This window comes from Scaptodrosophila lebanonensis, unplaced genomic scaffold (genome assembly GCF_003285725.1).
Source record: "Scaptodrosophila lebanonensis strain 11010-0011.00,11010-0021.00 unplaced genomic scaffold, SlebRS2 tig00001412-arrow-pilon, whole genome shotgun sequence".
NCBI classification, from domain to species: Eukaryota; Metazoa; Arthropoda; class Insecta; order Diptera; family Drosophilidae; genus Scaptodrosophila; species Scaptodrosophila lebanonensis.
In genome coordinates, this window is record NW_022060739.1 from 3,259,279 (window position 1) to 3,271,688 (window position 12,410).

The 12,410-nt window shown below is 38.9% G+C and overlaps 1 protein-coding gene and 1 long non-coding RNA gene across 2 annotated transcripts; both read left to right on the plus strand.

Annotated features, from left to right (window-relative positions):
• Nucleotides 1–1,060: 1,060 nt before the first annotated feature.
• Nucleotides 1,061–8,272, plus strand: LOC115631007 (serine palmitoyltransferase 2). Its single transcript, XM_030527608.1, has 4 exons — nucleotides 1,061–1,326; nucleotides 5,545–6,660; nucleotides 7,114–7,376; nucleotides 7,437–8,272. The coding sequence occupies exons 1-4, from the start codon at nucleotides 1,123–1,125 to the stop codon at nucleotides 7,651–7,653; spliced, it is 1,800 nt and encodes a 599-aa protein (XP_030383468.1). The 5' UTR covers nucleotides 1,061–1,122; the 3' UTR covers nucleotides 7,654–8,272.
• Nucleotides 8,273–9,929: 1,657 nt separating this feature from the next.
• Nucleotides 9,930–10,232, plus strand: LOC115631985. The gene is made up of 3 exons (XR_003996257.1): nucleotides 9,930–9,957; nucleotides 10,039–10,127; nucleotides 10,199–10,232. It is a non-coding gene; the product is annotated as an uncharacterized LOC115631985 (long non-coding RNA).
• Nucleotides 10,233–12,410: the final 2,178 nt, after the last annotated feature.

Consider the following 12,410-nt stretch of genomic DNA (forward strand, 5'->3'; position numbering starts at 1 on the left):
CCCATGAGGGAGAAAAATGTCAGGAATAGTGAGCAACAAATTAAACACGTGGCTCTCTCTCACTTGGAATCTCAGTAACTCCAGTCCACTAATTAATCAATCACTAATATGTTTGAAATAGAGATCACAACCGGGGGAATTATTTTCTCCTATCTAGGCTTTCCTAGCTTATAAGGGGGTTTTTTTTTTAAATTTGACAAATAAAATAAATAAATGAAAAGGATAAATCCGACAATTCCCCTCGATTTCTTGGTCTACTCCTTTGTCTCCCTATACTCATATAGTTTCCCTGCTTGATATATTTTACATATGTATTTAATATAATATTTTGATACAAAATTACTTTCTTCAAAAATGTATCATCAACTAAAGTTTACTTTAAATTGAATGCCGGACTCGTAATATCGTAAAATACGATATTCAGATACGCTGAACTGTTTTCGCACGCCTTAAACAACAGTGCTGTTTTGAGCAAATCGAAAGAACTGCTTGTTTGAACTGCATAGTCTTTTGTATTGAACAAGCTGGCAACACTTTTGCAGTGCTGCCTGACAGCCTAAAATAAAAAGCCGCCAGCAGTATGAATGCTTTTGGAATTTAAAAACTATTTTAGCAATGCATGAAATAATAAAACACCCGTCGAGTTAGAGACGTTATTTGAATATTTTGTGGACATATTTGCTTTTATAATTATTGGAATCCATAATCTTAAGATACTTTTTGAACTATATACGATAGATACATATACACTTCCATTTATTTACAAATAAATGCAGTTTATTTCAATAAGTTAATTGGCGCGAGACCTGTTCTATTTTTGTACAAATTATGTTTTTAAGTTGATTTGCAACTTGATTTAATACTTATATTTTGAATGTTAAGGCATATTATAATGAATTAACTGAAGCTTGTTTTCCAGCATTTTCTGTTTTCAAACTTACGGCCACACTAAAAATTGAAAGCGAAAGAGCGTGGAAGCCGCAAATTGGCCGATTAATTTATTGAGCAAAGCAAAAGGGAAAATAGTTTAGTCAACTCTTCATCGCGAACGCGAACGGGTGGCACGCTGTATTTCGTCTGTAATTGGCACACAGAAATAAAAACTAAATAAAAATTTGAGCAATGGGCAATTTGGAAACCGATGCCGCTGCTCCCTTCGAGCAGAGCTATGCCACCACCAATGGCAATGGCAAGCCCGCCAACCCCGCCATGGAGGAAGAGGAGGACCACGAGACGCTGATGCAGCGCAAGTTCTCAGCGCCGGCATACACGGAAATAAAGACGAGAAAGAATGCTGCCAAGGTTTCGTCCGCCCACAGACTTAAGGTAAGGTTAAGAGCAGTGTTTATCCCAGTGATGGACTACATACATACATATCAGCCGTACTGGTGTTGCCTAATTGGGCAGCGGTGGCGGCAGCAACCAAGATTCGCACCGGTTGCCATGGCCATGGCGGCGGTGGCCTGATCTCATTGATTTTGAGTGCAAAACGTGTGTGCTTGTGGTGCGAAGAAGAGAGCGTGTGAGAGGAAGGGAGTAGGAGTGGGAGAGCGAGAGCGAGAGCGGGAACGCGAATGCGAGCGAGAGAATGCGGCACATGCCATCAGCGCCGCCAGCTGGAATATATTGGCAGCATTGTGAGGGCCTTCTTCAATTTTCTGGGTCACGCCCCAACCTCAGCTGTTTACACTCCGAATTTGGTGGGCTGGTGGAAAAGCGCAGCGATTTTCTTTACTTCCCTATTGTGCGGTGTTGCTTGTTTATTTTTCACTTCCACTTCCAGCACGTGCGCGTCTCTCTGTGGTTGTCCTCCCAAGGCAGTGCTTCGACGTCCAAAATGTCCTCGAACTGTATTGGATTTTTATTTGTATTTGTATTTATCTTTGGGCGTGCTTTGATAATATAAGTCTCGATACGGGGCGCGCGCGTTTTCATTTGTAAAGCGCCCGTCATATATTTCGCACTTTTCCTTATCAGCTAATTTCAAATAAATTCTTTACGTAAAGCCTCAAACAATATCAAATGAAAATAAAAAGGTCGGGTCCGATGATTCACGCAATTCGTGGTGTGGTCTAAAGCCGACAGCCAACAACATAGCATGACACTTGCACTCAGCGCTGATTGTACACATTATGTCCGTCTATCTATAAAAAGCACCGATTTTCACCTGAATAATATTGGCTATGCGAGATTGGGCTCTACGATTACTATGACTAATTAGGAATTGCTAATCAGTAGAGCTCTGAGAGCCAGAAGCAAGGTCCCATCATTTACTTTTTTTTCATAATCATAATAATTTGTTTCCATGTGAAAGAGCGATCTGAGTTTAAAATGTGTGAATTATATTAATTTCATACTCGTACATTTCTTAATCAGTTATTTTAAAAAGAGAGTAAGAAATAATAAACATTTTAGATTACCTATCCGGTCTGTTAATACAATAGAAAGTTCCATCGTTTAACTTATCAGGTGGTAATTGATACTGAAATGAAATGGGACTTGTTATTAATTTCAATTTAATTTATTCACTTTTCTTAAAAACATTATGAATTTACAAGTGAGGCAAAGATATCTTGCTGTTAAGAGTACAGGCATTTCTACTCAATTAAACAAAATGGAAAAATATAAAAGGTTAAACAACAATTGTGACAGCGTAAAGCGGGAAAAATTATACAAAAAAAAACCCATAAAGCTAATGACTTAAACATGGGACTTGTAGTGGTTTTAATAATCGTTATATGAAATTAATAGGTATTTATAATAAAATATTTCCCAAACTTGCCAATCTGATTCTAAAAAGAACAACGATTCCAATTAGCTTATTTATATTGTATTTGACAGCTGAATTAAATTGAATGTTGAAAGTTGAATTCTAGAATCAAAAACTAAACTTGATATCAGAAAAGAAATCATTGAGTTTTGAGTTTATTGGAATTAGGCTATACTATAAGCGACCTAAAAAGTTATCTTCATCTGTGCCGAGTGATGCAAAGCCATTAGATAGATTAGACCACATCATTCTCATTTTGCAATTTTGTTTCAATTTATTTATAAACAAACCAATTTTTCATACAAAAACTCTTTCTAAATCAAAATGTTTTTTATAGAAAGATCAATATATGATCTCTGTGTTGTAGAGTATTTATTGAAACAGACAGGCCGACAAGCAGACACCTTGATTTGAATTCGTCTCACAATGCTGGCACTTTAATATAAGGAACCCAAACATTTCCAAAGTTCCCAAAATAACATTATGATGGTTAATGGGCTCAACGATATTCGAATAATCAAGAGATCCGATCCCAGACAATCCCCTCAAATGCGTTTTTAAAATAGTTCACCATTCCCCTGCCTCTCTGATTGACAATGCTTGTAGAACGCTTTTATACACTCTCCCATGCTCTATAGAGCTCTTGATGTGTGCAAATTTTGATTATTTACTTAGCCTATCTGAAGCCCAAAGATGCTGATAAAGCTGAAGAGAACAATGTCGCTGTTTTTTAAGTAAATGTGCCTGCAAAGCGGCTATTTTGTGTTTATTCAAACGGTTCATTGTGTTCTCAAATTTTAAATGGGTGTTTTTCTTTTTATTTTTATTTTTCGAAATGCAAAGTGCACGGCCTTAGCCCCTCAATGGCAGTCGCCTCGTTTGCCTGGCTAAACAACCATAAAGAATTCTTGGCTCTGGCTTGTTTTTAGAGTACGATGTACAGCCTGGTATTTAAACGCAAAGTTTTCGTTAGTAGCTTCGTTACCTGATAAGCTCCACTGGCCTAACTACATTCCTACCTACTTAAATATCTATGCCTCGCATTATTTTCAGAATCATTATCTGTTATCGCGAACACATAACGAGCATTTCATTTATTTATTTGTGTCGGTTTTGTTTCCATTTATTATCTATACACATGTACTGTCTGTAATGTAATGTCAATGGATGTCAGCCCACTATTCGGTATATCCGTGCTTTCCATACAATCCCTGCTTCAGCGATTTCAAATGCTAAACAGCCGATGGCGTGTACAGCTCGAATGTAAACATTGCCGCTGGTTTTTACTTTATATAATAAAAAAAATAAGCGTATTTGTAAACAAATTCAAATGTAAATGATAATAAACACGTAGACGCAATTGCAGCTAATTCATGGCACTCTTGATGCTCGTCATTGTTATGTAATTGAAGTTATGGCTATTTATAAAGCACTATTACAGGGCACAAGTACAATGGCTGCCACTTACCATACCTCTAGGATTTGCTTTATAACAAGCTGGCATTCATGTACATACTGTGCTGCTCATGTCCAAACAAAATTAGAAAGACCTTTGCAATCCCCCTAATGATACTTTAATGATTGCCTGCACATCACAGAAATCTAATCATAATCATCAAGAACTTGTTCCTAACATTCAATCCTGCTGCTTATATCCAATTCCCTAAGTCGGGGTCATCAAATGTTATAGAACGTTAGCGTTAACTTCTTAGCACCCATTAGAACTAGTGGTGAGCGCTAATAGAACGAATCTCTGCATTTTCGTAAATCTTTCTTTAAAGAACAAGTTTAAGTTTATCGCTTTCCTTGGTCGCATATAAAAAAGCAAGAAAATCCATTGAAAGCATAAATTCTATCTTTACGATTAAGTTTTATGGTCAGTCTGAAAGCTTATATTGATTTCTTTGCTTATCGCTAGCATAACCCCAACTGATTGCTGACCTGTAAGATACGTGTCCAGTTGTCCGACCTTCCTCTAATGACACCTTTGGAAATTCTTGAGCACTGCTTTCCCAATCAATACGAGTATAGGCTGACCTGCAAGTCATGCGTACATTTCAGAAACCCACTCGGTCTTTCTATATACTTGTAGTATGTCATTATACAGGTATAAAAAAGTAATACAATTACTTAATTGCGTGCGAATATAACGCGTTAATGATGTCTGCCGAGGCAGTACGTACTCGTATGTGTGTCAGGTTGCTTTTATGGCTTCCATATGCATGCCACTACGTACATAGAACGTACATAGATATATAGATGGATAGTTAGGTACAGGCATACCGAAGCACAACTATAAATATACAAATGTAGCTAAATGTATTACAATTGACTTCACACTTGCTGTCAATTGCTCGGCATTCAACGCATTTTTTAGTGTTTTAGTGTTCAAATGTTAATTGACCGTTTGGGGCAGGCGCTCTCGTTTGATAACCTAATGCTTGCTGCATACACTTTGGCCCACTGTGCAGAACTTGTTTGCTCAGCGCCAAAATTGAAATCAATACGCACACCTAAAACGATAGCACCTGTCGGCGTGCCGTCCCTCTCCCCCAACCCGAGCCTAAACAATCGCGTGTTTTTCGCGACCAGCTGTTGCCGACTTTGCATCGACGATGGCGTCCACGTGATAAGCCCTGCGATATCAACTACTTAGTACAGATACAGATACAGATAGAAATAGAGATATGTATGTACATATATTTAGGTACGACAACGATAAGACTATGATGCATCAGTCACTAATGAACTGAACTTTATTTTGGGGTCCACAGAACATCGCCAACGGTGGCTACCATCCGGCCAAGCAGCTGCATCTGAATGGACACGCCAAGACGGCGGTTAGCGACAGAGAGTTCAAGTCTTCACAGGCCGATGGGGTGCTGTCGCCGGAGCAGGAGCACTATCAGAAGAGCTCCTTCGAGGAGGTGCCCCTGCACACTGCCTGCCTCACATACCTGGGCTTCTATCTGCTCATGATACTGGGCTACATAAATCAGCTGCTGTTCGTGCCCAAGGTGGCCAAGGAGAAGGGACGCGACGGCTATGTGGCGCTCTACGATGCCTTCGAGAGCTTCTATTCGCGTTATGTGTATCGGCGAATACGTGATTGCTGGAATCGGCCGATTTGCAGTGTGCCCGGCGACGAGCTGACGCTGAAGGATCGCGTGACGAACGATTATGGCTGGAGTTTTAAATTTACGGGCACGCAAACACGTTGCCTTAATTTGGGCTCATACAATTATCTGGGCTTTGCCTCTTCAACGGGCACGTGTGCCGATAATTCGGAGGCAACGGCACGCCAGCTGGGCCTTGCGTATTGCAGCTCGCGTTCTGAGCTCGGCGAGACGCAGCTGCTTGCCGACTTGGAGAGGCAAACGGCGCGCTACTTTGGGGTGGAGGATGCCATTGTCTTTGGAATGGGCTTCGCCACAAACGCCCTGAACCTGCCCTCGTTACTCTCGCCCGGTTGTCTGGTGGTCAGCGATGAGAAGAATCATGCCTCCATTATTCTGGGACTGCGTCTCTCCGGCGCCACCATCAAGGTGTTCAAGCACAACAATATGCGAGATCTGGACCGAGTGCTCCGCCAAGCAGTAGTTTACGGCAATCCGAAGGCCGGTGGCAAACCCTGGAAGAAGATAATGATCATTGTGGAGGGCGTCTTCAGCATGGAGGGATCTATTGTGCGTCTGCCCGAGGTCATAGCGCTGAAGAAGAAATACAAGGCCTACTTGTATCTGGATGAGGCGCACAGCGTGGGTGCGATGGGACCGAATGGCGGCGGTGTGACGGACTACTTTAGGGCGGATGCCAAGGATGTGGACATACTAATGGGTACATTCACGAAGAGTTTTGGTAGTGCCGGTGGCTACATAGCCGGCTCTAAGGTGAGTTCCACAACCAATAGAGACCTAAACATCTCTGCATTTCTACTTAAATGAAATTCTATATTTGCAAACCGATTTTGATCGCGTGCCACTTAATTAATTTGTAATCAACCTGACCTCGATGGCACAACTCGGGGAAATCTGGTAAATGTGCACAAATGAAGCAAAGTTATCGATACATTCCTAAATAGCGCCTACACGAGTTATCCGATTAAAGAGTGATCTGTAAGCGAAATAATACACCCTTTCAAAATCAATAAACCTTAGAGAAGATATTTGCAAAACAATAACAGTTAAATTGCGGGGTTTTATCAATTTATCGAGAACTGATCGCCAATTTATCGAACATTTGTTGGCTGATTCAGCAGGAACTCACAGGGACCTAATATCAGATTCCATTTATTGACTGTGCTGCTGTTCTCTCTCTCTCTCTCCCCCACCTATCTATTGCAGAAACTGATTGACTTCCTGCGCGCCAACAGCCACGCCCACTGCTATGCCAGCTCTATTTCACCGCCCATAGCGCAACAAATCTACACTTCGATGCGCATCATCATGGGCGAGGATGGCACAGACATTGGTCGTCAGAAGATTAATCAGTTGGCTCGGAACGCGCGCTACTTCCGCAAGCGCTTGGCACAGATTGGAGTGATCACCTACGGCCATGAGGACTCCCCAGTGGTGCCCATGCTGGTCTATTTGTTCTCCAAAATTGGGTAAGTGCGGCCAGTTCTTATTAAAAGCTCTCTCTGTAATACCGTTTCTGTTCTGTTTAGTGCCGTGGTGCGTACCTTGACAACTCGCCATATCGCTGTGGTGGGCGCCGGCTTTCCTGCCACGCCCATTATGGAGGGTCGCATTCGATTCTGTCTATCGGCGGCGCACACTAAGGAGCAGCTCGACTACGCGCTCGATGTTATCGATGAGATAAGCGATGATTTTGGCTTGAAGTATTCACGCAAACCCAAGGATCTAAATCCTATCGAGTACTAGGGAACCCACAACAATGCCTACACACACACACGCACATACACATAGAGCATAGCTTTCTTCGAAGGTTAACAAGCAAACTGTGCGGCCCATATTTACGAAGAAATGTGGTGCATTGTTTGCTTAAAATGTATTTCCACTAATTAATTTATTGATGTACAATTGGCCGAGCGCCTCGAGTCGTAAATGTCGTATTTTAGAGCTAATACCTCAATTTATTAACTAATCTTAAGCGTCGACCACAAAGTGAATATAAGAATGAACAGTAAGCGGGGAGCTCTGCAAATAACAACAAACAAACAAATGCCTTCTCAGTTACGAGCTGTTGAGTTTGGAGTCTGTGTGTTCTACCAAAGCAACAACTACAATCACCCCAACAAGTTACAGAATATTATTAGAATCTAAGCATTTATTTAAGTACTTCTTAGTGCATATTATAATGGATAGTATGAAGCAACGGTTTCTTGAATTCCAATTCCAACTAACCTTTAAAGAACTGTAAATTTAGGAATAGTTTTGATTGCCTATTTTGTCATATCAATCACCAACTATTACGTGACTAAAAGCGAACGATAAAGTCGCAATGAATTATATTTTTAAAACAATAAAAATGTAGAAAATATTCAAAAGTTGTACATTATCGAATTTACCAACAGATTAGTCGCCATTATTTGTTCCTCTCTGATATTTTTCAAAAGAAAGTCCGAGCCGCTGTGTTATATACAATCGTTAAAAGAGGAAACTATAGCTATGTATATCTTTCTATAATACTTCGTAGATGAGTCTTCCTAGTAGCGTCAAATACGGGATATATTTTCTAGTATCTAGTACAATCTACATTAGACGCGTAAACGAAGGTATAAACACGGAAGTTTTGTAATGGAAAATGCTAACATATAAATACAATAAATATCAAATTATCGAACCTACTCTATATAGTGCTATATAGTGAATTTGAAATCGTGGAATTCAAGAACGGCTTGCTTCAACTCATAAAGGATATATTTAATTTTTACTTTATTCAGAGCATTCCTTTCTTTAGTTCGAGTTTCAATCGCTTAGGGAATATCAGGTTTTGGTTTACTTTTTAGCACACGCACATATATTCATACGTAGTTGAGTGTTCAGTTTTAAAATTAAGTATTAAGGCTTTCCAGCGAACAGTAGCAGCACAACAACTACAACAACAGCAGCGACAACAACAACAAGTTTGCACAACACACCTCGCCTAGCCTCAATTAGGAGCTAAGTAAAAAGATTGAAAACCTTAGGTCAAGCACTAATAAATATTAAATAATATTTAATTATGATAACATTACAATAACTATGTATTAATAATTATATTTTTCTATCGAAAATATACATTTGTTGCTTACTTACGAAGGCAAAATAGTTGGTAAATGATTCTAACAAAGGCTAGATAAGTGTTTGTAATTTTATCTTTGTTCGTTCAAGTTCAACGTCCATTTCCGTACAGTCTGTTGAAAAGTTTTATCATAATCAATTAAATTTGGTTTTTATATGTTTTATTCTCTATCGGCATGGTATGCAGATATTTGTACGCATATATCTGAATTAGCGTATAGCAGCAATATTTTTTCAATCGTCGCTGTGGAATATATTATATATGTATAAATCAGGCCGTTCTTCGGTATTCTTATAATACAAATAATTCCAGCGAGTATTCGGATTTGTTCTTCACCGTCGGTCTCCAATATGTCTACAATTTCTTTGCAGTAGAATGGTTTTAATAAATTTGTGAAAACAAAATACCGAACAGCAAGAAGGCGATTTCATAGTTCTTCTTCTAAAAAAGAAACCACTTAGAGGTGAAAAATACATAATAATTATAATAAATTATTAATTATATAAATTTGTACCAATCGCTGAAAAAAAAACACTTTTTTATAAATAGCTATTATTACGATATTATTTGGTATTCATAAGCTATATAGTTTTATCAAAATCGGTGAAACATATCATATAGCTGTAAAGAGTCGCTTTCATTCTTTTGGTTCGCCTACAACGAATTTTAAATCGTGTTTTGATCCTTTCTATTAACCGCGAGAGTGGATAGGTATTGTTGTAAGTAGGGCTGTTGTTGTTATTGGGCTTTCTGTGTATTTTTCAGTAGGTCCTGCTTAAAAAATCAATTCTACTGTATCTGGATCATCCAAAAAAGTGCTGAAATGTTCTATCTGAATCGTTGTCTCTGCTGCATCGGGCTGGGCAATGGCTGTCGTCTAATAGCCTTGATTGAACTGATAGTGTACGGATATCTGTTCCATTGGTTCATTATCACATATGGTATGTTAAAGCCATATCATGCCATACAATATCATATCTATCTATATATCTAAACTATTTATGCTCGTAAATAACTTGAAGGTATGGAGTTGATGCTCGAGTCCTTGGTGATCCTCTTCCTGTGTCTTTGCTGGCTGCTTAGCATTGGGCTTTATTTGGCCACGATCTGTGTAAGTCTTATTTTTGAGAAGCCGCTTCTATCTGCTCGCTTGACTATCTGCTCGTATCTCTCTCTGCCTAGAAATCTCCTGCCATATTGTTTAGCTATTTGCTGTGCGGAATTGTAAGCAGTATTTTCTTTTACGCTTATCTTGGAGTATCGTTATGCAAAGGCTCCCATCTGTTTATTCATATAGCTGTATTATTCTTGAGCCTTGCAGGTGCGTGCTTTCGATAACAGTTTATTTCCTATTTTATTAGTTTTTAAAACATATTTCATGCTGGTCGTGGTTTCCTATCAACACATGATTGTGCAAAGCGGCATTGAAACTTGAAGATGCAACGCTAATATAATGGTGTAAATCGAATACGTAAATCGAGGCAACTAAAAAAAACTGAAATATAATAGAAAAGGTTAAATGAAAATTGGCATTAACCCGACGAGGAAAATTGGTGGAAGTTTTAAAAAATTAGTTCAGCGCTCTCTATAGGTTGAAAATTACTGAAGGCTCCATCTGTTGGCTAATGAAGCATACTCCCAACTCAAAGTGGTGAGAAATGGTGAGATAAAACGCATTGGCGTTGCCACTACGCTTCAAGATTCGAAATTAAAACATTTTGTTCATCAACCAACGACTATCATATTAAACGGTAAGTGACTAAAAACTAAAAATAAATGAGAAAAAAAAACGTATTTTCAATTTATTTAAACATACTATTTATAAAGTATTAATTGATTAATATATATATCGCATTAGTTTTGAGAATATTTTAACTTCAAAGCTGTTTAATATTTGAATAATAAATTATTAAATGAGCTCTTTCGTTTCGTGGCAGGGGTTTTTAGATTTTTGATCAGAAAAGATGTCTCAATAAGCAAAGAGTACAGCCAAGAAAGAGAGTAAACGCGCTTTTTATTTAATTTGCGTGCAGCACTCGAGCTGATCGAGACAAATGGATTGTGTTGCTTCACTGTTTCTCACTTTTTTTTGAGTGACACCTTACTAGGCGTGTTTGAAGAAAAAAGAGCAACAGTTCAAAATGTATCGCCTTGCCGCACAGTTCGCACTCTTGACGGCGCTGCTGATGGTCGCGTGCTCGCAATCCAAGTGCTGTTTCAAAACTTATATAACGTTTCGAGTTTTCGATAAACGCAAGTATCCGTGCAAATATTTTGATGGCGGCATCGCTGGGCAGCTTGAGGAACGCTTCTGCTACGCACATCTATGCGGCAATCTAAAATCCGGAACGCCATTCTGCGGCGTCAAGAGATGCAACATATTTGGCTGCAACTGCGAGGGCGGATGTTGGGACAGTGGACTTGGTGTTATGCATAAGTTCTGGCTTAAAAATTGGGGCAAACTATACGATGTTAAGGAAATCGGATGAAAACGAATCACCTTCAAGTTGTTCCGTCAACGTCCCACAAAAAGTGACAAGGCCGCTAAATTCTAACGATTCCAAATTATCTTAAGCTTGCTTAACAACAGAAACGGAATACAACCAATAATTAAATTACAAATGCTTTTGCAATAAAAAGGCTATGAATTTGATCATGTTAGACAGACAATTCTTATTTAAGTTCTTATAAAAGTCGTGACTAACCTCAAATTTCTTCTATCTTTCCAGTCTTGATAACACAATTTTAATTAATTGCATCAAATGCGTAAAAAAATGCAAAGGCTTGTGCGCGGCGTGTATGAGGAAGAAGGAAGCAGCTCCGATCTCATTAGGAATCGATCTAGACAAGTCCGTCTGTCTGGTATGTAGACTCTCCTTTTATTATTTGATTTTTCCCCCTTCCCCGCGCTGCAGAATTTCATCAAGTCTGTCCAGATTTAAAGGTCTTGAAAAATGATTACTTTTCGGTTGTTTTAAAAATTTAATTTTTTTAAATTTTAATTTCTGAGCTGTACTCCTTTATGACACAATATTTTCGTGGTATTACAGATACCCTAGCATTCACATCGGCATCTTCTTCTACTTATTTCTTGTTCAGTCATTGCTCCCCAATGGGGGTCAAATATCGCGGACATAGGCCCTAAAACCATGTTAATCGTTGATCCATCCAGTTCAGAATTTCTAGCTTTTATGTCAACATAAGGCTATATTTTTCATGAGATGTGTTTGTTCGTATCGAAATTGTATCGCTTTGAACGTACTGTAAAAATAAAATCGAATGCGCTTCATGTAATTGAGAATTTCTGTCAATAAAATGTTTGCCATGCCTTCAATGCTGGGCATTCCAGTTATTTGATTAAAAACAGGCAAGCCAACACATATGGATATGCATT

Bases quoted from the DNA above. Each gene is read 5' to 3' on its own strand.
- LOC115631007 (XM_030527608.1), top strand. From the start codon at position 1,123: ATGGGCAATTTGGAAACCGATGCCGCTGCTCCCTTCGAGCAGAGCTAT. The intron at 1,327-5,544 runs GTAAGGTTAAGA...TGGGGTCCACAG, and splicing joins CGTCCGCCCACAGACTTAAG to AACATCGCCAACGGTGGCTA. The intron at 7,377-7,436 runs GTAAGTGCGGCC...TGTTCTGTTTAG, and splicing joins TATTTGTTCTCCAAAATTGG to TGCCGTGGTGCGTACCTTGA.